At 41.7% G+C, this 25,025-nt stretch overlaps 1 protein-coding gene across 2 annotated transcripts in view; it reads right to left on the bottom strand.

Annotated features, from left to right (window-relative positions):
- cacna1hb (calcium channel, voltage-dependent, T type, alpha 1H subunit b) overlaps positions 1-25,025 on the bottom strand; it is a 173,800-nt gene that overhangs the window by 60,763 nt on the left and 88,012 nt on the right. For both annotated transcript variants that reach the window (XM_049470121.1, XM_022674890.2), the window contains exons 9-13: positions 19,744-20,413; positions 17,183-17,484; positions 6,464-6,615; positions 5,845-6,030; positions 3,263-3,380 (exon numbers count right to left, since the gene is read on the bottom strand). In XM_049470121.1, coding sequence (XP_049326078.1) covers positions 3,263-3,380; positions 5,845-6,030; positions 6,464-6,615; positions 17,183-17,484; positions 19,744-20,413 — 1,428 coding nt within the window. The remainder of the gene's footprint in view (positions 1-3,262; positions 3,381-5,844; positions 6,031-6,463; positions 6,616-17,182; positions 17,485-19,743; positions 20,414-25,025) is intronic.

Here is a 25,025-nt window from a genome sequence, read left to right on the forward strand (position 1 = left end):
TTTGTTAACTAAATAATTTTGGTTGCGCATTGCTTTAGCAACCATTCCAACACCGTTCCAACTCCACATTGTGCGGCCTCATGGTGCGATGCGTGCTTGTATACAGGTTTTTGATCGTACATACAGTTTTCCTAAAAAAAAAAAAAACATTTTTCCCATTGGAAATGAATGGGGAGAAATTTGAAAGCCTGTGTACGTTACATTTTTGGAGATATGAAGATCGGACAGCCTATAGAACTTATCGTGTACGAAACGATACGATGTTTTTTATACGGATTTCGTACAATTGTCGTACGAAGTCGCCCCATAGAAAAGAATGGGGGGCCCAAAGTTCTAAGTCACACACCAGCAGCTCTGCGCACGGAACCCTTTCTGTCCCCTGCTCTTCAGTACTGTGTGTGTATGGAGGAACTATTAGATAAACCATCTCAACCTAGTGTCCATTGCCGAGCCACATTTTTAAATCTCATTTATGCAAATACATTGCCTAGTAACCACCTAGGAACACCTTAGCAACCACCTACCAACTACTTAGCAACACCATAGCAACCACTACAAATACCATAGCAACAGCTTAGCAACCACCTAGCAACTGTTTAGCAACATCATAGCAACCACCATGAATACCATAGCAATGCCTTTGCAACCACCCAGCAACTGCTTAGCAACACCATAGCAATCACTATGGATACTAGGGGTGTCACGATTCTCTAAATCCTCGATTCGATTTCATTTTCGATTTGAGGGTCACGATTCGATTCGATTCTCGATTTTCTTGTTTTTTTTTCTTGTTATTATTTTATGCCTCATAAAATTTAAATAATATATTTATTATTATTATTATTATTATTATTATTATTATAAATATTATAAATATTATTATTATTAGATATATATGGTAATGCCATCTAGTGACTTTTTTTGGTAGCAACAGTGTGCACTATTAAAACAAGCAGTTTATCAGAGCTGTGTGTGGATGGCTGGTGAAACTGCTCATTACATGAAGCTGCAGTTCTTCATCCAACCACTAGCAGCAGCAGCACAAGCCCCGCTCTCTTCACTCAGTCACTACTTCAGTACAGCCCAGCCACGGGCTACAGAGCTCAGCCAGTCCGTTTTTACTGTTTCTGTAAACAAATAAAGGTTTTAACCCCACTAACCGGATAATACAGCTCACTACAGTTCATCTTTCAGCCCAAGCAGCTAACAGCAGCAGGTTAGAACAGCCGACACGGAGGCACTGCTCGGATTACATTATAAACAGGTCAGTTAGCGCGCTGCTAACCTCAGGATGTTTATAACTACGGAGTTTAGTGGACACACCACGGCCGCCAGGTAAGCCTTTTAAAGGCTACTGAAGACTATTAAAGGCTATTAGAGTGTAACCCCTGGCTCCCAGGGGTTACAAGAGGTTATTGAAAGCATTATTGGGGGGCAGAAATCAGTACAGGCTGGTTAGATAAGTGATGTGGGTATTGTCTTATAAATATTTACACATAACTTATATCTCTCCTGAAAAGCTTTTATTTTAGTCAGAAACACGCTTGTGTTTACTTTATCTGAGAGAAAGATGTTTTTTTAATTCAATGGAAAGCAACAGGTGTAGTCAATTATAAGTTTAAGATTTTTAATCCACCTCACTGTGATCTATAGTCAGTGTTCTCAAGTCTCACTGACACACGCATTTCAGCGAGTTCACACGCTCTCACCTGCGCGCACCCACCCCTCCGTTAGATACAGATACAAAACCTGCGCGCCCAACCCCCGCCCCCCCTCCCCCGTTGGACAGATAAAAACAGTGATCACACTCCCGCCGACTGCGCTCATGCAGTGGCTATCTCTATTTAAATGAATAGGATGCGCTGTGTTGGTGCCGCGCCATTTGCGTAGCGCGCTGCGCTATTTGCGTAGCGCGCGCGGGAGGGATCGTCGATCCTCTTTTTGACTTCGATACTCGAGATCGTGACCTCATTTCGATTCGATTTCGATAAAATATCGAGATCGTGACACCCCTAATGGATACCATAGCAACGCCTTAGCAACCACCTTGCAACACCTTAGCAACCACCTAACAACTGCTTAGCAACACAATAGCAACCACTATGGATACCATAGCAACGCCTTAGCAACCACCACAGACATCATAGTAAGTACCTAGCAACATCATAGCAATGACCACAGCGAACGGTGGTGCGCAACCATCCTGCGTTTCCTTCAAGAAATGCACTTTTCTAGTTACATATGTGTTTCTTTTAGTTGGTAACTTGTACTGTACAACCATGAGGCCTCAGATAGCTCTTTGGATCTGGCCATTGTGATCCACACACTCCAATCAGGAGCAAACAAGACATATATGGTTTTAAATAACACAGACTCCTTTCAAATCAGGTTCTAATAATTTTATCAGGTGTATGTGTTCACTTATACTATACCACCTCTCAATACTGTTCAAATGAGGAGCTAATGTTCATATTTGTTGGATTTCCATTGGGTGTCCTAATATTTGTACATCAAAATCCTGCTTTTTTCTCTCTACCTCCAGCTCTAGTAAAGGCAAAAACAATATGTGCACTTTACCTTGTACATTTTGCCAACCAACACACACACACACACACACACACACACACACACACACACACACACACACAAACACTCCAACCCACAGAGAGAGATTAGGGAAATTAAAGTGCGTTCCCAGGGCAGGAGAAACCCTGACCTCTGCTGAGTCCCTTAGAGCCCAGAGTTAATACAGAACCATATCAGCATTTACACAACTGTCACCTCCCGCTGACCTCATCACGCTACCAATATTGCAGGCCTAGGGATGATGACCTCATCATGCCAGCAATAATGAGGACCAGGTTTTGATGACCTAAGCACTTTTTCTTCCAACCGAAGCCACATACGCCTAGATAACCCTTTAAAAACACAACTGGACATCTAGACAAGCACATACACACACACACCTTACCATGGAGTCTGTCTCCATGGTCGCCCAACAGATTGTGAAAAGATGTTGAGTAAACACTCGGTTCTGCTACAGCTTGAACTCTTGAGTTTCAGAGGGTGGATAGCAAGCTTGTAGGTGAAATTGCCATTTCAGTAAATTTCAAGGAACAAAGCACAACACACACACACTTTCTGTCCTGCAGAATGTACTTGATGGAAATGTGCCAATCTGGTCAACTTTTGATACTGTCAGAAAGCCGGTGGGCTTAAATTAACTTTCACAAACACCAGAGAACTCTAAGAGGATGCTGACCTGGAACACGGTGACAATGGCCCAGAGGAGAGAGTCAAAATTCTTCCTGTCAGAGACGGTGTCCCCGTTTTCCAAGCGCAGAGTGAACTTGCACCCAAACAGATGCATGCCCAGTATACTGCAGTGAGGAGACAGTGAAAAGGAGAGAGAGAGAGAGAGAGAGAGAGAGAGAGAGAGAACGAGAGACAAAAACAGAATATGGATTAGGTTTCATAATAAAACATTCAGTCCTCTTCTTTCAGCTGCAGTATCCCAGGACCTGGAAAGTACACGAAACACACCAGAACCTGATAAACAATGTCTAGGTTGTGGAGGACCTTGCTTGCACTCTTTTTCACAGTGAGAATGGAGTTGAATTAAGTTGTAATAATATGTATAAAAATAATAAAATTGAATCAGTTGAATAGTTTGTTTACTTGGAGCGTTTTCTCTCTTTGATTGGTCTGGTTTCAGACAGGCATAAACCTAAACGCACCAAAATGTGAACCAATAAACCACCCGAGCAGGCTGTCTCCTCTGATTGGTCAGAGCCAATCTGGCTGGAGTTTGGACGTGCAGCGCAGATGTAAACATAGTAAACTGAGTCATGCGGCTGTGAACAGTGAACGCAGCACAGACCGCGCGTGCATGGACACAGAGCTTGTTTATAGCTATAATAAACGGGCTATATTTGATAGCTGGGTCGGATTGAAACCGGATTACGTTCTCACCACAAGCGAACCGCTCCAGAGTTCGTTTGGGACCGGACCAAGTCTGGTTCTTTTGATCTGCACCCGAGTGCGATTACTGTTTTCACACCTGCTCAAACGAACCGCACTAAAGTCACAAACGGACCAGACAGTGGTTTGAAAAGTATTCATAACCCATAACTTTTTCACTTTTTGTCACCTTACAACCACAAATTTAAATGTATTTTACTGAGATTTTGAGTGATAGACCAACACAAAGTAGCACACAATTGTGAAGCAGAATGAAAATGTTATCCAATTGAAATATAAAAAGTATGATGTGCAAAATTCCCCTCTTTATAAAACCCCGAATAAAATTCAATTAATGACTTCAAGAATCCAGTTGTGTGTAATTTAGTCTCAGGATAAATACACCTGTTCTGTAAAGGCCTCAGTGGTTTGTTAGAAAACCCTAGTGATCAAACTGCATCGTCAAGACCGAGGAACTCACCAGACAGATCAGAGATAAAGTTGTGGAGAAGTTTAAAGTAGGGTTAGATTATAAAAACATGTCTCCCAAGCTTTAAGCATCCCAAGGATGACTGAACAATCAATCACCCAAATATGAAAAAGGAATTCTACGACTGCAAACCTACCAAGACATAACTGTCCACCCAAACTGACAGATCGAGCTAGGAGAGTCTTGGCCATTCTAGAGAAGCTACAGAAATCCACTTTTGCACATCACATTTTTGAAACTTTTCTTCTTTGAAAATTAAAAAATGAAAAGCATGTATGATTTCTGTTTCACTTCACAATTATGAGCTACTTTGTGTTGGTGTATCACTTAAAATCTTAATAAAATACATTTAATTGTGTGGTTGTAAGGTGACAAAATGTGAAAAATGTATGAATATTTTTGCAAGCCACTGTAGAGGAGAATTAAGGAGAATGGTAGAGGAGAATTAAGGAGAATGGAAGAGGAGAATTAAGTAATCTTCATATGTGTTCCTAAATCGGATACATATCTGATGCAAGGACATGCAACATGAATGTAAACGGTCAAATTCATGCGTATTTTTGCTTTTACGCATTAGCGCTACGTGCTTCTCTCTCGTACACACACATCTCTTAGTGCAGCTGTGCGGCTATAGCTACAAAAACAGCAAAAGCAAACCGCCTGGCCTTTTTTTCACCTCCTCGACCTGACCATGAACTTCCACTCCAGCAAAAGATGCTCCACATATACGAGTTGTTTCTCAAATATGTCGTTTTTTGTTGTTGGTAAAGAAGGCGAAGTTTATACACGTATCAATGTGTGCATGTGAGACGTTTCAGGGACAGATTTGTTCACCTTACACACAAATACAGGTCACTTACCGTCAAGATCTGATCTGATCTGAGCAAAAAATTGGATTTAAGCAATGTGGCATGTAATGTGAATGTAGCCTAAGAGCCAATGGTTAGTCCAAAAGTTTGTAGATTCTAAAAAAGGGTGTTAAAGGGCAGTTACAGACTTCTTTTTTTCTCTGGGAAGCCACTGGAACATTGATATCATTATTTATTTGCATTTGATGATGAGATCTGGTAGTCCAAATCACCCCAAAGTGATTGGATGGTGCTCTATCACCTTAGAGAACACAGCTGCACTGCTCCACAGCCCAGTGCTGGCTGGCTTTATCCCCTCTAGCTAATTGTGTGGCATCGGGCATGAGGATTTTGCTGTATGTACTGCTGCTTCAGTGCCCCATTCTATTGGTCAGTGCTTTTATATGGAGATTTTAATCTGCAATCTGTGTGTGAAACTAAACACCTGTGTCAGCAATGGCGAATCTTAAGTTAACAGTTACCATAAAGGAAAGGTAAAACAGCTTTTAATTATAAAACGATAAACAGAGGTACACAAATTCACACCTGAAGATGAATATGAAGAGCATAAGCAGCATGCAGAAAGTGGCCACGTTGTCCATGGTCTTCATTAGGACCACCAGCTGTCTGCGTAGGGCTGGCATGAACCGCACCAGTTTTAGAACCCTCAGAAGGCGAAACGTCCGCAGAACCGACAAACCTCCGTCCGCCTGCCCTATGATCTCCCACACACTACACAAAAAAAAAGACAGAAGCAGATTAGCAAAAATGTCCTTGGTGCTGATGAGCATAAAAATAGTGTCAGTGTTAAGTGTTAGTGTAATCATGTATTGCGATAGAAAATGCATAAAGCAATCCAATTTTTAAGGAGAATGGTCTCATTGTTCCTGTTCATTTTAATGCAAATGTTACATTTTAATGAAAATTTAGAGAGAAAAAATTGCTGCAGTTTCAATGACCCTACAGCAATTGTACAGCAGTGGAACAGAAGCTTATTGAATCTGCCAATACTGTTATATTAGGAAATATATCTCTGCATCGATAATAAGCCAGCTCTCTGCTTTAATGACTAACACCACTGAAAATAATTATAATGAATAGGACGCAATTAAATCGACTGGATTCAAATGTAATTAGAATGGAATGGAACAGAACGGAGCCGTGCCTGATGATAACAATGATCAAATCAAAGATGTTGTAGGGGTTGCTGATGTAGCCAAATAGACCGCAGGCCAGCAGCTTCAGCAGCATCTCTAGGGCAAACAGGCTGGTGAAGACTATATTACTGATCTCCAACACATCTGTCAGCTCGGCCGGCTAGAGACATGGTAGAGACAAAGGGTGGGGGGAGGGGGGTTGGGCAAGGGAGGGAAACAGGCAGATGGGGAAGACAAGAAAAAGAGATCTTAGATTAAAGAAGTTTTACTGACATGATTATTATAGACATATTACAAGTCATGTTATTATTATCATTAGCACAAGTGATAGTTATAGTTATAGTAACAGTAGTGTTTCCAAAAAACAGTAAAATGCTTTGCAGTCCATCTGAAAAAAAGAAAGTTACAGTGATTTCATTTATTTAATTCCAGGGCAAAACAAGCCATTAAATCAGGGACATGTTTCTGGTGAGAGCCTCCTGTAAAACCTGGTAGTCCCCCAAAACTGTCCCTGTCAAATCAAGAGAAGTTAAGAGTAGGAGGGGTTTAGAGTAAGAATATAATCTATAAAATCATCCTTCCTGCAAGACCTAGTAGACCCTCAAAATTGTTCTTTTCAGATCAAGAACAGTTAAGAATAGAACCCTTAACAACCTCTTTCCTGCAGGACCTGGTAGACCCCTAAAACTGTCCTTGTCAGATCAAGAGAAGTTAAGAGTAGGAGTGGTTTAGAGTAAGAATATAATCTATAAAATCCTCCTTCCTGCAAGACCTGGTAGACCCCTAAAACTGTCCTGGTAAGACCAAGAGCAGTTAAAGTAGGAGTGGATTAGAATATAAATACGGCCCCTAACAACCTGTGTCTATGTCAACCTGTTAAATAGTATTAATGGCCTTTACCTAGCACTCAGTGCTGTATCTTTACAACTAAGGCTGAATCTTTGAAAACATTTTGTCCTTGGAGTTTTAGGGCTGCAAAATTGAATGTTGGCAAAGGCAGGAAGCGTTCTCTGCTGCAGTGCTGTTAGCCAATCAGAGGCGATATGTTTGCATTTATGAATATTCATGAGCAAGAGCCGAAATCCTGTTGTTCTTTAAAGACCACTAATCCAGTGAATTAAAGCAAGGTTATAAAGAAACACTGGAGCACTTAAAAAAATGGCTCACATGGCATTCAATCATACGATTCATTTTAAAATGAATTAAAAAAACAATAGAATAAGACCTTTAGGAGTAGGATTAAAGTAGGAAAATAACCCCTAAAAACCTCCTGCAAGACCTGGTAGACCCCCAAAGCTGTCCTTGTCAGATCAAGAACAGTCAGAGTAGGAGTGGATTAGAGTAGAATCGCAGCCCCTAACAACCTCCTGCAAGGGTAAGGAAGGCCAAGTGTGGCTAAGGCCAACTAGAACCTTCATTTCAGTTAGAGGATACTACAATGTGGGAGTTAATATTATTACATTCAATTATCTAAATAAAAATGTCAGTCACTGTATTTTGTAATAAATGAGCACATTTATTGGGACATTTCATAAATTATTTTACAGCTCACAAAGTGTTTTTCAGTCAATCAGGGGTCAGACAGAGGAATTCGTCATTTGTCAGTCACTGTTCCACTAATGCCTTGTTCACACTATACAACTATTTGAGTCATCAGGTCACGGTTTTGTCACAAGGATGTCCCAGAACTAAACACACACAAGAACTAGCAATGCCATGCCAGAGAATCTCTAGAGGAGAAGGAGAAGGATAAACTACCCTTGACTACAAAATGTATAGATTCATAGGACGCAAATGAACTAAATCAGATTTTATAAAGGTCTGATCATTTTTATACTGAAATATGTACTCATCTCCTCAACACAGAATAATAACAAATGTTTTCATATTGCAAAAATAATTTTAAAATCTTTTAATCAGCTCACCAACCAGTAATCACATAGTAGGTGAACTGCTAGCATCTTTATTGCCTAAAACCGGTTTGCTCCAGAAATATGAAAACATAAAGGTATACTTTCTTTTCCCTTTTGGTACATTTAATACATTATTCTACTAAAATTAAAGGACTATTTTGTAGCAATTTTAGCTTTTCGCTCCAATCACCCCCATACATAAAGGACACCTTGTAGCGTTTAACACTCATTTCCTGATATAATAGGGGAAACAGAAAGTGATAAGACTCTCTATAATGGCTCCCGCACAAGATGCATTTTGGACCCGTATTTTAGGCACAATTCTATTGGCTGTAAACCCAGTCGCCGACTGGGTCAGATAATAAACATGCTAGATAATAAACATGCAAAACTTAATGTTTTATAAAACTTAATATTTTCAATATTGTTTCATTGTGATGCAGAACAAAGCCAACATAACATGTAGATTCCATAAGCTCTTTTGTTCCCTCCTGCACATAAAAAAAAGAGGAAATGGTCAATTAAATTGTAGTCATAATGTTTATAATACTAATACTACTACTAACACCATTGCTACTAATACTACTACTACTACTTCTACTACTAATAATAATAATATAAACAATATTAAAAGTATCTTCTCTATAAATAATTATCAATGTCCAATCATTATTATCTGATTTGGCCACATTTTTAAAAGTGGAGCCTGATAATAAACCACAAAAACTAAATTTGTAAAGCGTGCAGATTTTGGTTTGTACCCTCGGTAGGGTGGGAGGCCCCATTGACATTTACCATGCACAAAGGGGGTCTCCAACTGACACGTTCCAGAACCGCAGTTTATTCTTTGGCAAGACTTATTTAGACCTTCCTGTTATCTAGCTCGCCGCTAGTGTTTGTATGTTAGTTAGACCGCTGCTAACCTTAGTTATCTCATTGGTAACGTAGCTAACTTACTGCTAATGTTATCTAGCTCTCTGCTAACTATAGTTCTCTCCTTGGTAACGAAGCTAGCTCACCACTAATGTTAGCTAGCTCTCTGCTAACTTTAGTTCTCTCCTCGGTAATGTAGCTATCGGTAGCTCGGTAGTATCCCTATCATTAGATTAGATGTTTACAGTGGGCCATTGTGTTTTCCCATCTGTTTTAAACACGTTGTCTAAAAATGTTTATTACCAGGATTTTAATTTAAGACATTTTAAGATGTTTTAAGGACACACGGGAACCCTGAGCTAAAATCGCGTGTGAACTCGGCATAACAGCACACTTGCGTTAAAATTGGCTAACTTTATTTAATTCTCCATTAGCAAACGCAGACATTTTAAAAAGAAATGTGCGCAAAGTTGGATTTCCACATACAAAAAAAATCTGTCTGATCCCCTAGATACTGGACTCTGTGTAATGTAGCCAGTTACCTGAAATGTGTATAAGTACACCCCCTACAGTGCTTATCTTTGAGAAAAAGGGGGAAAACAAGCTCCACTCTACATCTAACTGTCTATATCTGTCTATCTACTGCATGTACCAATCTGTGTTCTTTTTGTAGCAATGGTGCAATAGAGACACATTAATTAACCCTAAGCCATTGACATGCATATGAACAACTGACACGTGTGAAGATATTGTACATCAGCCAACTCACATGGCTCAGTGTTATACACCACACAACACACACACACACTCCACCAGTGTGACGCATTCATGTTTTCTCTGCTTCTCTCTCCTTTGCACAAAGTGCAAGCAGACCCTGCTATTATGGGTGTCTACTGTAATGTAAATAATCATTTCCCCGGCAAGAGTGTGAATGCCCTGTGCTTCAAATGATCCATTCACACACACACACACACACACGATTCCCAGTTCCATTCAAGGACAATTTTGATTAGCTGGGATCGGCTGAAATAAACTAAATAGACTATTTATGCAACCTAATACTAATCAGCCTATCAGTAAGTGAAACAGCAACAGTACTTAAAATGCTCTCATTAAACGTAACCTTCTTCTTTAACGGATAAAGCTATAATTATCAGCTCATTTCCAAACAATGCTGCAACCTCGAGGCAGCACTTCAGCTGGAAAGGTAAGTGTATTTAGATGAGCAGATGATAAGACTCCTGAGATGCTGAGATTTCTTTCTTAAGGTTGAACTATGGGATAAGATAGAAATAGAAGCTTTAAAATGTTACCATTAACATATTGTGAACCCTAAGCCAAAATATGAACAGTTATGCTAATTTAGTACACATATTACATTAATTGCAGTCAGATAAATGATGTAGTTTACATACAAGTTTAAAGGAGAACTCCGGTGTAAAATTGACTTTTGGTGTAGTAAAACATGATAAAAAAAGAAAAGTTATTAGTTTATTATTAGATTAAAGTTATTAATGCCTTGATTAAAATGTCAGGGCGTAGAGCTATTTGGAGCCTGGATAACGGTGTAAAAAGCAATTTATAGGGGGAAAATATGCCCAAAGGTAAGTACTTTTTATCATTTTTTACTACACCCAAAGTCAATTTTACACCAGTTTTCCTTTAAGTATTTGGACAGTGATAATTTTGTAGTATGAAAATCAAAATGGTTTTACACACTTTGCTTTATGCAGTATAGCAGATAAACCATAAGCTAATTTTGGGAGAAAGCACTGCTTCCGAGTTTAACAACTTGTTCCAAAAAACTTCGCACCCTCCTTTAAATCCAGCTCCTGAACAACACAAGCTTTACAGTGCTAGGATAGTATTGTTAGCACTGGTAAATTAGACTTATTAGAATTTATTTATGGCTTATTATAATTAGTTTGGTGTGATCTATATGTAATATGGTTTCCTGTGGTCTTTAAATTGCTTTAATTTAACATCAAAATGATTTAGCGTTTATGCACAATGAGGAACAAAACAGTGCTCAGTGTCATGAAGCCACCGTGTGCATCAACAAACCGTCTATCATTAATTTTTTTTAGGATGTGGCACACTGCGTCAACATTAGCAAGTTTAATACACCTTTTTCTCTTCTCTCCCTGTTTTTCCTATTTCTCGCTTGGTCTTGTCAGGTGCATAGAGATAAGCTGCCCCCCAAAATCCTAGGCTGCAGCTGAGGTAGGGTGTGTTTATCAGCTGCTACATTATAGAAGGATGTTCCAAAGTGTATACTTTGGTGTGTGTATACAACCGAGACTTGCAGCTGACATACGGAGCAATTTCAAGTTTGCAACTATATAATATTCTTTATGGCCCTTGGTTAACCACAAGACCACAAGTCCTTGTGCATAAACAATGCAGGGGAAAAAAGCATCATGAAAATTTGATGAAAACTGTGAAAAAAAAAACCCTCTAAAACATTTTTTTAAATGTTACTTTCAGTAAGTATTTAAATGTTGAAACAACACTATTAAAACACGTAGGGCCCGATTTTAGCTATTTATAAGCAATAATCTGTGAATCATGCATTGTGCAACTTGATTTAGGGCGTGTCAGTGTGTGTTTGGTATCACAAGGGCACACAAAAGGGTCCATTGCTTTAAGAGCCAGGTGCGCTCTGACTTTGGCAGATTAGTATTTTAACAGCGTAACGTTTCTGCGCTTCTCAACAGAGGACACTGACCTGCGCGTTCACAGTGTGCTTGTGTGTGAGCAGCTAATTTAAGGGAAAAGCAATGCTATTTATTTCTATTTACTTGCTAAGGTTCAGTTTTGTGCAGTGTACTAATCAATAATAACATCTATTATTCTACGTAGACCTTCCACAGACTTCAGCCACTGTCGGAGACATAATCTTAGAGGTCTTTCCTCCGCATTACACCTATGCTTCTATTCCTTTCAGTCCTGCTAATATGAATTTCATCCACGTCTCCTCAACCGAAAGCTTCAGCTATCCTCGGCTGCCCAGACAGTGCCTGTTTTGAGTCTTGGCTCCTCTCGAGGCTTTTTCATTACACCAGCTCGCAGAGTTTTCCCACTGCCAGTGTTGCCTTCGGCTGGCTCATTAGAGGTCTGGGCACTGACCGCTGTAAAGCCGCTTTGTGACAACTGTCTATTGTGAGAATCTCTGCACAAATATATATTAGAGCTGAGCTGAATTATTTCATTCTAGATTAGGCACGACGCTGCAGCTTCCAGCAGGAGATTCAGCTTCTGAAAGCACAATATAAAAATTTATGCAGCTCAGGCTCGAGGATAACACTGTTGGCATTCCCTTGATTATGAAATGTTAGATCGATTCAATTTCCTCAGATCAAACATTCAGCTCCGTTCGGCGTAAGAGCAGTTGGATGTGATTCTGCTATTAGAGGATCGATGCAGTTAAACTGCCAGGAATTCAAATTGATGCATTGATTCAAAGAATGAGTCACTGCACTAGTAAAACATGACTAACAAGCACATGCAAAGGCACAGCGCACACCCACTCGGGCACTGCTGGAACCCGTGCGGTCATTAAACATCTAGTTTAACCACAAGTCTTTATCTAAATCAAATGGTTTCTAACTCCAGAAGCTGCTTTAGTTCACACCCTTGAACACAATGAAAGGTAACGTGTATATATGTATATATATATATACATTAGGGGTATTAGAAATCTACGAAAATAAACAGGAATCTACAGTCGTATTAAGAATATAAATATACAGCTCTGGAATTAAAAAATTAAAAAAACACTTCAGTTTCTGAATCAGTTTCTCTGATTTTGCTATTTATAGGTATATATTTGAGTAAAATGAGCAATCTTGTTTTATTCTATAAACTACAAACAACATTTCTCCCAAGTTCCAACTAAAAATATTGTCATTTAGAGCATTTATTTGCAGAAAATGAGAAATGGCTAAAATAACAAAAAACATGCAGATCTTTCAGACCTCAAATAATGCAAAGAAAACAAGTTCATATTCACAAAGTTCTTAAATCAATATTTGGTGGAATAACCCTGTTTTTTAATCACAGTTTTCATGCATCTTGGCATGTTCTCCTCCACTAGTCTTACACACTGCTTTTGGATAACTTTATGCCACTCCTGGTTGAAAATTCAAGCAGTCCAGCTTGGTTTGATGGCTTGTGATTTTTCCATTTTTTAATTTCTTTTCAAAAGAAACTCATCATTTTTACGTGGTCTCTTATTTTTTCCAGAGCTTAATATAAATATAAATATATATAAGGAACAGTTGTCACAGTTTAGCCTTTGTCTGTCTTCTGTTTCTCCCTCGTTTGGTCTCTTGTGCTCCTGCCCCTCTGTTTTCCTGTCAGTGTTCACAGCCATGTGCTATTGTTGTTGTTAGTATTTGTCTCCACCCTAGCTCCGCCCCAGCCCTGCCCTGTAGCATCAGTGTTCTCACCTGTGTCCTGTTTGTAACCCCGCCCCCTCGTCTTCCTAGCCCAGGTGTTTCTCACTCTCCTCTTGTATTTAAGCCCCTCTGTTAGAATGTTCAGTGTCGAGTCTTTTGTATTTTGTCTTTTGTATCTTGTATCCAGTATCCTTTGTATCCAGTATCCAGTATGTATCCTTGCTACCCGTATGTTTCCTTGTCTTAGTTTCTTAGTCTGTGTTTCTTGTTTATATCATCCAAGCCTTGTTTTTGCGTTACCCGCGTTTTGTTTATTTTGATTTATCTTGTCTGTTTAATTATAATAAATATCTTTGCACTTACGTCCTCCTCCTCCTTCACACCCCTCCGACTCCCTTGTAACATAAGACTCGACCTAAATATGGACGTAGCGAAGAGGAATGCCACGAGGAAGGCGGACCTGGCGTATCTCCGGTTCCTCGCGGAGCTAATTCGGGGGGATGAACCGCTCCCGGCGCCTCTCCGTGGGGTGGAGAGTGTCAGCCCAGCTCCAGCTAAGCTAGCTAGCCTGCTAACTCCACCGCGCTCTCAAGCCCGGCCGCCTTCCAGCTCTCAAGTCCGGCCGCCTTCCAGCTCTCAAGCCCGGCCGCCTTCCAGCTCTCAAGCCCGGCCGCCTTCCAGCTCTCAAGCCCGGCCGACTCCCAGCTCTCAAGCTCGGCCGGATCCCAGCTGTACAGCCCGGCTGGATTCCGGGTGTTCGACTCCTGCTCCGGAAGCAAGCTCCGGTCCGGTGTTTTCAGCCACGCCCACTGCTGAGTCTGCGGCTCCTGTCCGGATCTTGGCGGCAGCCGCACTCTCAGCTCCCGCTGAAGCGGCTTCTTCGCCAGCAGGACCCACCGCCTTTGACTCTGTGCCCGCGGCCCCGGCCGCCTCTGACCCAGTTCCCGCGGCCCCGGCCGCCTCTGACCCAGTTCCCGCGACCCCGGCCGCCTCTGACCCAGTTCCCGCGGCCCCGGCCGCCTCTGACCCAGTTCCCGCGGCCCCGGCCGCCTCTGACTCTGTGCCTGCTGTTACCCCAGTTCTTGTGCCTAGGGGTCCAGCCTCTGCTCCTGTGCCTACTCCCAGGTCACGAGCTCCTAGACCCGCCGCGCCTGCTCAAGCTGCACCCGCCGCGCCTGCTCAAGCTGCACCCGCCGCGCCTGCTCAAGCTGCACCCGCCGCGCCTGCTCAAGCTGCACCCGCCGCGCCTGCTCAAGCTGCACCCGCCGCGCCTGCTCAAGCTGCACCCGCCGCGCCTGCTCAAGCTGCACCCGCCGCGCCTGCTCAAGCTGCACCCGCCGCGCCTGCTCAAGCTGCACCCGCCGCGCCTGCTCAAGCTGCACCCGCCGCGCCTGCTCAAGCTGCACCCGCCGCGCCTGCTCAAGCTGCACCCGCCGCGCCTGCTCAAGCACCAGCAGCACCCGCCGCTCCAGCCTCAGCTCCAGCCCAAGCACCAGCAGCATCCGCCGCTCCAGCCCCAGCTCCAGCTCCAGCACCTGCTGCCACAGCTCCAGCTCCAGCACCTGCTGCCACAGCTCCAGCTCCAGCACCTGCTGCCACAGCTCCAGCTCCAGCACCTGCTGCCACAGCTCCAGCTCCAGCACCTGCTGCCACAGCTCCAGCTCCAGCACCTGCTGCCACAGCTCCAGCACCTGCTGCCACAGCTCCAGCACCTGCTGCCACAGCTCCAGCACCTGCTGCCACAGCTCCAGCACCTGCTGCCACAGCTCCAGCTCCAGCACCTGCTGCCACAGCTCCAGCTCCAGCACCTGCTGCCACAGCTCCAGCTCCAGCACCTGCTGCCACAGCTCCAGCTCCAGCACCTGCTGCCACAGCTCCAGCTCCAGCACCTGCTGCCACAGCTCCAGCTCCAGCACCTGCTGCCACAGCTCCAGCTCCAGCACCTGCTGCCACAGCTCCAGCTCCAGCACCTGCTGCCACAGCTCCAGCTCCAGCACCTGCTGCCACAGCTCCAGCTCCAGCACCTCCGGCCTCAGCCTCAGCTCCTGCAGCTCCCGCTGCTCCAGCCTCAGCTCCAGCACCAGCAGTGCCTGCCGCCCACGTGGTACCCACTGCTCCAGACCCTGTGCCCGCGGCTCCGGCCGCCTCTGACCCTGTGCCCGCGGCTCCGGCCGCCTCTGACCCTGTGCCCGCGGCTCCGGCCGCCTCTGACCCTGTGCCCGCGGCTCCGGCCGCCTCTGACCCTGTGCCCGCGGCTCCGGCCGTCTCTGACCCTGTGCCCGCGGCTCCGGCCGCCTCTGACCCTGTGCCCACTCCCAGAACTTTGTATACCCCCAGGCCTGCCCCAAGGCCCCCTGTCTTTGCCCCCAGAACTGTGCCCAGGCTGGCTCTTTGGACTTCCGTACAGACTTTCGCCAGTCCTGGGCACCCACCAATGTTTGTTCCCGTGTCTCTCCCTGTCCTGGTCCCGGTGTCTGTGTTTGTTCCCATTCCTGTCCCCGGTGGTTTTCCTGTTCCCGTCCCTGTCACTGTGTTTGTGTCCGTCCCTGTCCAGGTATTTGTTCCAGTTCCCCGGTCCAGTTTTGTCCAGCCCCCTGTCCAGTCTCAGCCCCGTGTCCAGCCTCCTGTCCAGCCCTGTGTCCTGTCCCCTGTCCAGTCTCAGTCTCCGTTCCCTGTCCAGTCTCCGTCTCCTGTTCGGTCCCCTGTCCAGTCTCTGTTTCCGTCCACAGTCCAGTCCCTACCCTCTGTCCAGTCTAAGCCCCTAGCCCAGTCTATGTTCTCCTCCACAGTCCAGTCTCTGTCCCAGTCTAATGTCCAGTCCTCTGTCCAGTCTCCCTTCGTGTCCCCTGTCCAGTCCCTGTTCCCTCTCTCTCGGCGCCTCTGGTAGTGGCGCCGTTGAGGGGGGGTAATGTCACAGTTTAGCCTTTGTCTGTCTTCTGTTTCTCCCTCGTTTGGTCTCTTGTGCTCCTGCCCCTCTGTTTTCCTGTCAGTGTTCACAGCCATGTGCTATTGTTGTTGTTAGTATTTGTCTCCACCCTAGCTCCGCCCCAGCCCTGCCCTGTAGCATCAGTGTTCTCACCTGTGTCCTGTTTGTAACCCCGCCCCCTCGTCTTCCTAGCCCAGGTGTTTCTCACTCTCCTCTTGTATTTAAGCCCCTCTGTTAGAATGTTCAGTGTCGAGTCTTTTGTATTTTGTCTTTTGTATCTTGTATCCAGTATCCTTTGTATCCAGTATCCAGTATGTATCCTTGCTACCCGTATGTTTCCTTGTCTTAGTTTCTTAGTCTGTGTTTCTTGTTTATATCATCCAAGCCTTGTTTTTGCGTTACCCGCGTTTTGTTTATTTTGATTTATCTTGTCTGTTTAATTATAATAAATATCTTTGCACTTACGTCCTCCTCCTCCTTCACACCCCTCCGACTCCCTTGTAACAACAGTATTGGGAGTATATGTATATACAGGAGTAGACAGGAGTACAAGGAGGAATATACTGAAGTATTTAGCAACATACAGACATAACAAGCAAGCATTATGTTCTTCACCTGTTCATGGTACTCCACTCCCATGCTGAGTGTATTGATGAGGATTGCAAACATGATCCCTCTATTGAAGTACTTGCTGTCCACAATCCTCCTCAGCACTGTCCTGACACACTGCACACACACGCTGAAGCAGTTCCCAGTCGGGTTCTCCCTCATCTGCTTCTCCATGTCCGAGCCACTGTCAGAGTTGTAGGTCACGCCGCTGCCCTCAGGGGCGCAAATCGGGCATGCTGAAAGCTCGCCGGGTGCCAGACCATCGCCGCCTTCTATGCACGCACTTGAGCACACATCTGGGTACACACCTGCACAAAGCCAAAAACAATGGAGATGGATAAACATTCATTGCATAAACTGCAACAAAGGCTTAGCATGTACCTTCAGTTTGTTTCAATAAACCTGCACTTAAAACTAAAAGCTGCACACTTCCTCTCACTCATGATTACATATCTTATATATTTAACTTTAAAAAATAAAAGTATACAAGGTGTTATGCAATAGAATAACAATAATGTGAGAATCATTGTTAAGGAACATTAATACTGACTTCTTTAAATTTGTACAAAAAAAAGCTCTAATATTTGTTTCAAATATATATTTCAGAGTGCGGTGCGATATGACAAATATTGTAGGGACGATAAAAAAAAGTGTCTGTCGTGCTACTTACCTTCTATCGTCCCTATCGTTTCTACAGTAATTTCATAAATTATTCATGCAAATATATAAAGTAGGCTACGCTGAAATGTATTGGCGTGGTCACTTTGCATAAACTCTGTTTATATAAATGATAAAAAGCTTTATAATGTGGTTTTGCGACATGACGCTGCTTTACGTTATTGCGTGGACATGGCGGTGTGCGACATGCTTTACGTTATTAAACTCATGAGAGCTGAACAATGGAGACGCATTGTTTAAAAAAAAAACAGCTACTGCATCTACCTCATCTGTTTTCATTTGATACATATATATTGCTGCACTAAAAGGTAGTAATTCTTATTTGTAAAAGTTGGGTTTAATTTTCGAAGAATAACTGAAAACATACTCAAATGTGGTATATCATGATATATATCGTTATCGTGATATAAAAAATTCCATATTGTGATATATGATTTTTCCCATATCGCCCAGCACTAGAGTGCAGTTTTACAATAATAACTTGCAGCCAAAATTGTTTACTATACCTGAGATATTGAACAGTATTTCTATTTATGAAGGCAATAGAAGATCTCCACAAGGCATACTGTTAATTTTAAAACTAAACACTCTAAACAAGATGAGTCTATTATTGTTTCTTTTATACAATTTAAGAGTAAAATGAAAAAAAGAAAGATGCCACATTCAAAAGTTTTGGCACCCCAACAGATCTGAGCTCTTTGGTAACTTTTACCAAGATTTCAAAGTTTTACAAATAATCTGACTCTTTAATCCTTGCCCCAAAAATCAATAGCATCCTTTAGCTTCCCTGTAAAAATAATGGGATACAATATTAGTTCCTGTACAATGACTTTGGCATGTCACTGGTCCTTAAATATCTCTATTTATTGTAATTTATTCTTAATATTTATATTTGTCTTTTTAAAGTCTAGCATTAAAAAAGTTGACTAATGACATAAAAAACACTAAAAACCACTGACTTATATCAGAAATTACACAGTGTTAAGAAAAAGGCACGTATTCTTTAAAATGAGTAACTTTAGGAATGTGAGTAACTATGTCTGTTTTCAAACTCTGTTTGGATCGGTACTTATTTGCAAAGTATTGCCAATCCTATCACTGCATATCAATAATTTATTCCTTGAACACATTTGGCAGGTATGACCTTTGTTTCGTTCTTTGACTCTCTCTTTGTTTTAGTTCTCATTTGTTAGGAGTTGGGTTTACTGATATTGGCTCTATTCTGTTTACTTTTATCCTGAAGTTTGTGCCTAGCTCATTTAAAAACTGCTAGCCTGAATATAATAAACTCTCTTTTGTATCCGTGAGTATTTGATCTATTACTCTGTGATCTGTTATTCATTGAATCAACTTTGAGTAATCGCAGCAGCCCTACTGTATACATACTGATACAATTCCGATACCTCTGTCATTCCTTAATAAAAATAAGCCTTAAAATAAATGACTCAATACATAACTTGCCCTGTATATAGTTAATTTAGCTATGCTCGATAAAATGCAATAATGAAAAGATTGTGCAGTAAATGGGCGCAATTAAGGGCAATTATCATACAGACTAGTAAAATATGAGAAAAGTAAAAGCGAAATAGCTTCTCCTCTCTTGCGAAACCAATGGGCTTGTGTGAGAATGTGTGAGAATGAAAAAAGGGTGTGTAGTGGTTCCTGTGGATTCAATTTAGAATTACTAGAGCATATGAAGTGTACTGTGTGGAAATGTCTTCATTATCTACATTATTAAGTTGAGTCTCAGGAGACACAGGCGCGTGCGCTTGGTGTCCATCATTAGGAATTGAAAGTGTCCACCTTGAAGGCTGAGGGCTGCTCTGGTTTAACAGTAACAGTAAAAAGCACAGGCATGCATGGATGTATAGGAATGCACAAATTCTCACCAGGCTGCGCTTTGTTGTAGCTATCGTGGAACCCTCTGTGGACTGTCCTGTCGTATTGCGAGTGGCTGGCTGCAGGGGTCTTGACCCTGCTCGCGCAGCCAGGATTTGTGCGTGAGTGTGTGAAAAGTGCGGAGGGCAGTATGGTTGGGTAGTTCAGACCCTTTATGTGGGGTAAAGCAAGGGGGAGAGGGGGAGTCTGTTTGAGAACCTGACCTTCACCACCCAAATGAAGGGCCTTCATTTCCAGTGTGCCCACATCCATACCATTGCAGTGACGCTGGCGATGATTGTGGAGGTGGTGGGGTTGATGGTGATGGTGGTGTATAAGGTGTCGAGTCAGATCAAATTTCTCCCTGCTGCTATAGGGCCTGTTAGTGCCCACCCCGGCCGTAGTGCCGTTTTCAGGGCTGGAGGCCTTGCCCCGCCGACAAGGTCGCACTTGGCCGTAGACATGGCTGACCTGCCGACCGAGCTTACGGCAGAGGTGTCTCAGGTATTTGATCATCTCTTCGTAGCAGGAGCCAGGCTCGGTCAAGCTAGCTAGCGTTGACTCGTTGCTGCGGAAACGAGCCCGCTGCTCCCGCATCAGCTGGTTCTCACGCTGCTTGGTTTCTGAAAATTGTGTTGCGATGACGACCAGGCACAGGTTGATCATGAAAAAGGAGCCCACCTAAAGGCAAATAAAGAAAGAACAACTCTTCTTACTAACTGTTGTCATAATAAATAGTCACAAAATTATATCTACAAACTGCCTGGAGCAGAAATGAGCTATACATCCTGTAGCTATACGACTTAGCTCTGAATATATAAGCCTCATATAAATTCAGCTAAACATGACACATTCCCCATTTACCCTCCATTTACAATCACCTCCTAAATCATCGGCTAGCTTATAATGTACAGTTCCAGGGTTAAATACAGGTGAGCTTCATATTTCAAATGAATGGCTTATTCTTCAGACCAAATTAATTATGACAAAGTAGAAATTACAGCACTTAGAGCCGCTACAAACCCTGGTGTACCTGTGTGTGCTATTAAGCACCGCAAGCCATGATTTTCCTTCATTGTGTCTCATATTTGTGAATAATATGATAAATACAAATTAGTAATATACTTCTATATATGGTCACATGTGGTTCTGAAGCTCTGAAGTTCAGTATTTGACAAATATTTTGATATCTATTAAATATAATCAAGAATGCAATGCATAAAAATTAGGTGTCCGCAATCATAAATATTTTATTGCTTTTATTAATACTTACATCAAAATAGTTACATTTCATTTTATCAAACCTTTTCAAAGACTTAATATAAACTTTACCAGTAATTTCATGAATTTAGGAGGTCTGAACAATTCCCCAAGCTCAACTGACCATGTATAGAATCACAGTAGCTAACCAGTCAGTTCTGAAGTTTGCTATTGCAAATACTGACTGTCATAATGCTTACTGCTATTTACTAATGCTTTAATCACTTTAATAAAGCTAATGGTATAGTATCTCAAATTGCTTACTTATTAAAACCATTATGAGGGCCCTATTTTTTGATGTATAGGAGAGCCTCAACTGTGTATCATGCAGCTTGATTTAGGGTATGTCAGTGTGTGTTTGGTATCGTAAGGATGCAAAAAATATGCTTGACAAAAGGCAGGTGTTAATTCTCTTAATTAATCATGGGTTTGTTTTTTGGGCGGATCATGAAATAAACCAATCAGTGTGTCACCTGTCATTCCCTTTAAGAGCCAGGTGAGCTCGGATTTTGGCAGATTGGTATTTTAACGGCACAGCACTTCTGCTCTTCTCAGCAGAGGAAACTGACCTGCACACTCACGCTGTGAAGGTACATGGGCAGGTCATTTACAGGAAGAGCAAAGTTATTTTATTGTTGGCTCAAAGGTTGGTTTTGTGCACTGCTGCAAGTTTCTTGTGTGTGTGTGTAATGAGTGAGGGTGTATGCATGCTGAATGTGCACGGTGTACCTGTGTTTTTCATTCCCAAGATAGCAATACACCAAAAATTTACCTCGACACACCTTACTTCAAGACCACCAAGCCCACTGATATATTTGTAAGAGCAGACACAAGGTGTAAAATAGACTGTTGTTGGGATGTAAGATAGATGTAACATGTGGCCCATTGTGTTAATCAGTAGTAAAAAGCATTAAACAGTACATACTGCACACCTAGCTTCATGACATGTAATATATGAAATAGAATAAACATGTTAATAAATAAAATGTTAAAATAAATATTTAATTAAAAAGAAATTAGAAACACACTCAGGGAAAGATTGCAATGTACTATAAAACTTGATACTCAATCTCGATTGAATCTAGATGATGCAGCAAACGGCAGTACTGTACCATCTATTTTTCCAATCTATATTCTGTTTCGAGCCCTTTCAGATGATGTACTGTGCAAAACGTTCTTGAATTAGAATATGCAGATTTTTATGCTAAAGCATTTGATGATGTATATGGAATTGAAAAAAATCTAATCACAGTTTTTGTAACAATTTCCACAATGAGGATCAAAGGCCACACTGGAATGGCGAACGGACTATGAAATGCCCCTCCGGGATCCCTTTGTCAGAGTCAGTAATCAAGAACAGAGGGGCAGAGAGGGAAAGCGATAGGAATGAGAATCTACAGGCGCCCAGTTTAGCCAAACAGACTGAACCTTCACCAAAGGCTCTGTACTAACGACCTGTGTGATTCTGACAGCACAAAGGAAAGCGAAATTCACCAAAACCATCAAAATGGTCCAACTGCAGAAATAACCACCTCTAATTTAATACAACATGAACAAGATGAGGGAACACAACAAGCCGACAACAAAGCATAGAAATCTGTGGAACTTCTTAGTGAGATGAAAGATGAGACCAGTTTGATGCAGATAAAAGAGTATGGAGGAAACAAGGGAGAACCTGAAGCTAAAGTTTGCCTGAGGTACACAGATCTTTACGTATGACAGCAAAGAAAAACTTCATTTAAAAAAGGCAGATTGGCCAAAATGCAAAATCAACAATCAGCCATTATTTATCTGATTTAGCCATCCGATTTGGGAGCTGCTGTGGGGATCACTCTTGGGGCAGTTTGGTCACAGGAAGCTGTAGTTTCTCGTCCAGCCGCTAAATGAAACTGGAGCACATGTGCCAATATTAGCTTAAGGAATCCCACATTCCTTTTGGCTGCAACAAGACTCTCGTCAGCTCAGTTTATTCTGGAGTTTTTGCAGTTTCTGTAATTCATGTGTGTAGGATTGATGCACCTTATAGTGGAATACAGAGAATACAGGTTATAACCTCCCTACCTGGATAATACCACTCTCTACAGTTCACCTTTAGCACCTCTATCAATGAGTAACAGAGCTAACTAGCTACTTAAGACCACTAAAAACACAGAGCACCAAGCACTGCAGAAGTACAGCAGTAGCAGTCAAAAATGTTATCATTAAAATATTAAGTTAGTTATATATATATATTTAAAAAATAAAATGTACTTCCCTATTTGTAATCGAACACACTTAAAACTCAGTTGAAAGAGCTGTAAAATTATATGCGAAGAAATAGGACTGCTTATCTATTATTTTTATTCTATCACACCATTTTTTATTTATCTAGTATTGTAGACATGATTCCTTTAGCTTTTCAATTGTTGCTGCTTTATATTTAAGCATGGCTAATTGTGCTCTGCGATACTGCTGTTTATTGTGTGGATAGCAGTGTTTGTTAAATTTGATGCGTTGCATTCTCTAGAGGGGTATCCAGTTAGTGATGTTAAAAGTCTATATTCTCTTTCCTTCACAAAGCACATTAATCTTGCACTATATTATATATTTGTAAAATGTATAATTTAAAAACGGCAATATATAAACAAACCCCACAGTAAAGTGGATTGAAGACTGCAACCATAGTGAGGAGTGCAACACTGTTAAGGAGTGAGAGTCTGCAGCCATGCTCCAGCTTTATAGTTCCAAGAAAACTATAAAGCTGACTGATCAGCTTTAGAAAAATATTGGCTGGTCGCTAAACACATAATTCTGTCTGAACATAAACAAATGCAGATACATAGCTGACTGATCTTTCCACTTCTAATGGAAACATCAATAAACCAGAACCGGTGTGTCAGCCCAGATGAGGAGCAATGAATTTGACAGTTTATTTATTAAATGTATTATTATTATAACTATAGATTTGGACCGTCATTTACCTCTGAACTTTACTTGGCTTCATGGGACTTGTCCCTGTCCTATGACTTTTGGCATGCCAGTATAGAAGTCAGTAGATTTAAATTAAAATCATGCTTGTGTTTTTTTATATATAGTTCCTTAAGTAAACGACAGCAAGCATTATATTGCAAGTATTTTGGAACTGACTCATTAGCTAATGTACTCTTTGCAAGACCATAGCAACCACCCAGTAACCACTTGCAACTTCATAGCAACCACCTGTCATACAATAGCAACCACTTACTAACAACATACCTATTACTGCACCCACAAAGCTTATTATTTTAGCTGCACAGCCATTCTGTGCCTAAGAAAGATCATTTTCATCATTTGTATGTGATACATTGATACACTGGTGAGTCACATCTCAAAAAGAATGAATATTAAACAAGGGGAAGAAAGATACTGTGAGAAAAATTAAAATAATAAATCCCATAGATAATTTTTTCACCCCTTCACCCTCAAGCAGCACTGTTCTCCTTTGACCTCAATAATTCCATCAACAGAAAGACAGAAATACACAATTACACACAGTTCAAACAAAACACTGACTCACACACAGACATATGAACTAAGACAGAATGCTGTGAACTGTAGGTAATTGTAAGACTTTTATCAAATGGGTTCATGTGAAGGTCTGAAAAACATTCCTGAATAGAAAAATGAGAATATTTAAAACAGAATCAATGCGGACATGTTTTCCTTTTTATTAAGAGATATTTTTATAAGGTATTAGCACCTAGAACCCAGTGCTTAGTAGCACCCGTCCAAGGAGAAAACATCTGTGAAATAAACATAAAAATCTTGTGCACTCAAAAGCTATAATTCAGATGTAATTGCTGTGAAATTATATATTACTTTGAGTTCAAAAACTATGCAGACTCACACCATGTCCAAAAATCTTTCGCAGCCATACAGCTATTAGAAATGTGGCCAGTCGGAAAACACACATAGTTCTCGGTTTCCAGTGGCTGGTGCTTGCAATACAATTTAAAGACAAGCATTTATCTCTTAAAGTGTTTGCAACAGACCTTTAAAATCAACATGTCTTTTA

This window comes from Astyanax mexicanus, chromosome 21 (genome assembly GCF_023375975.1).
Source record: "Astyanax mexicanus isolate ESR-SI-001 chromosome 21, AstMex3_surface, whole genome shotgun sequence".
NCBI lineage: Eukaryota > Metazoa > Chordata > Actinopteri > Characiformes > Acestrorhamphidae > Astyanax > Astyanax mexicanus.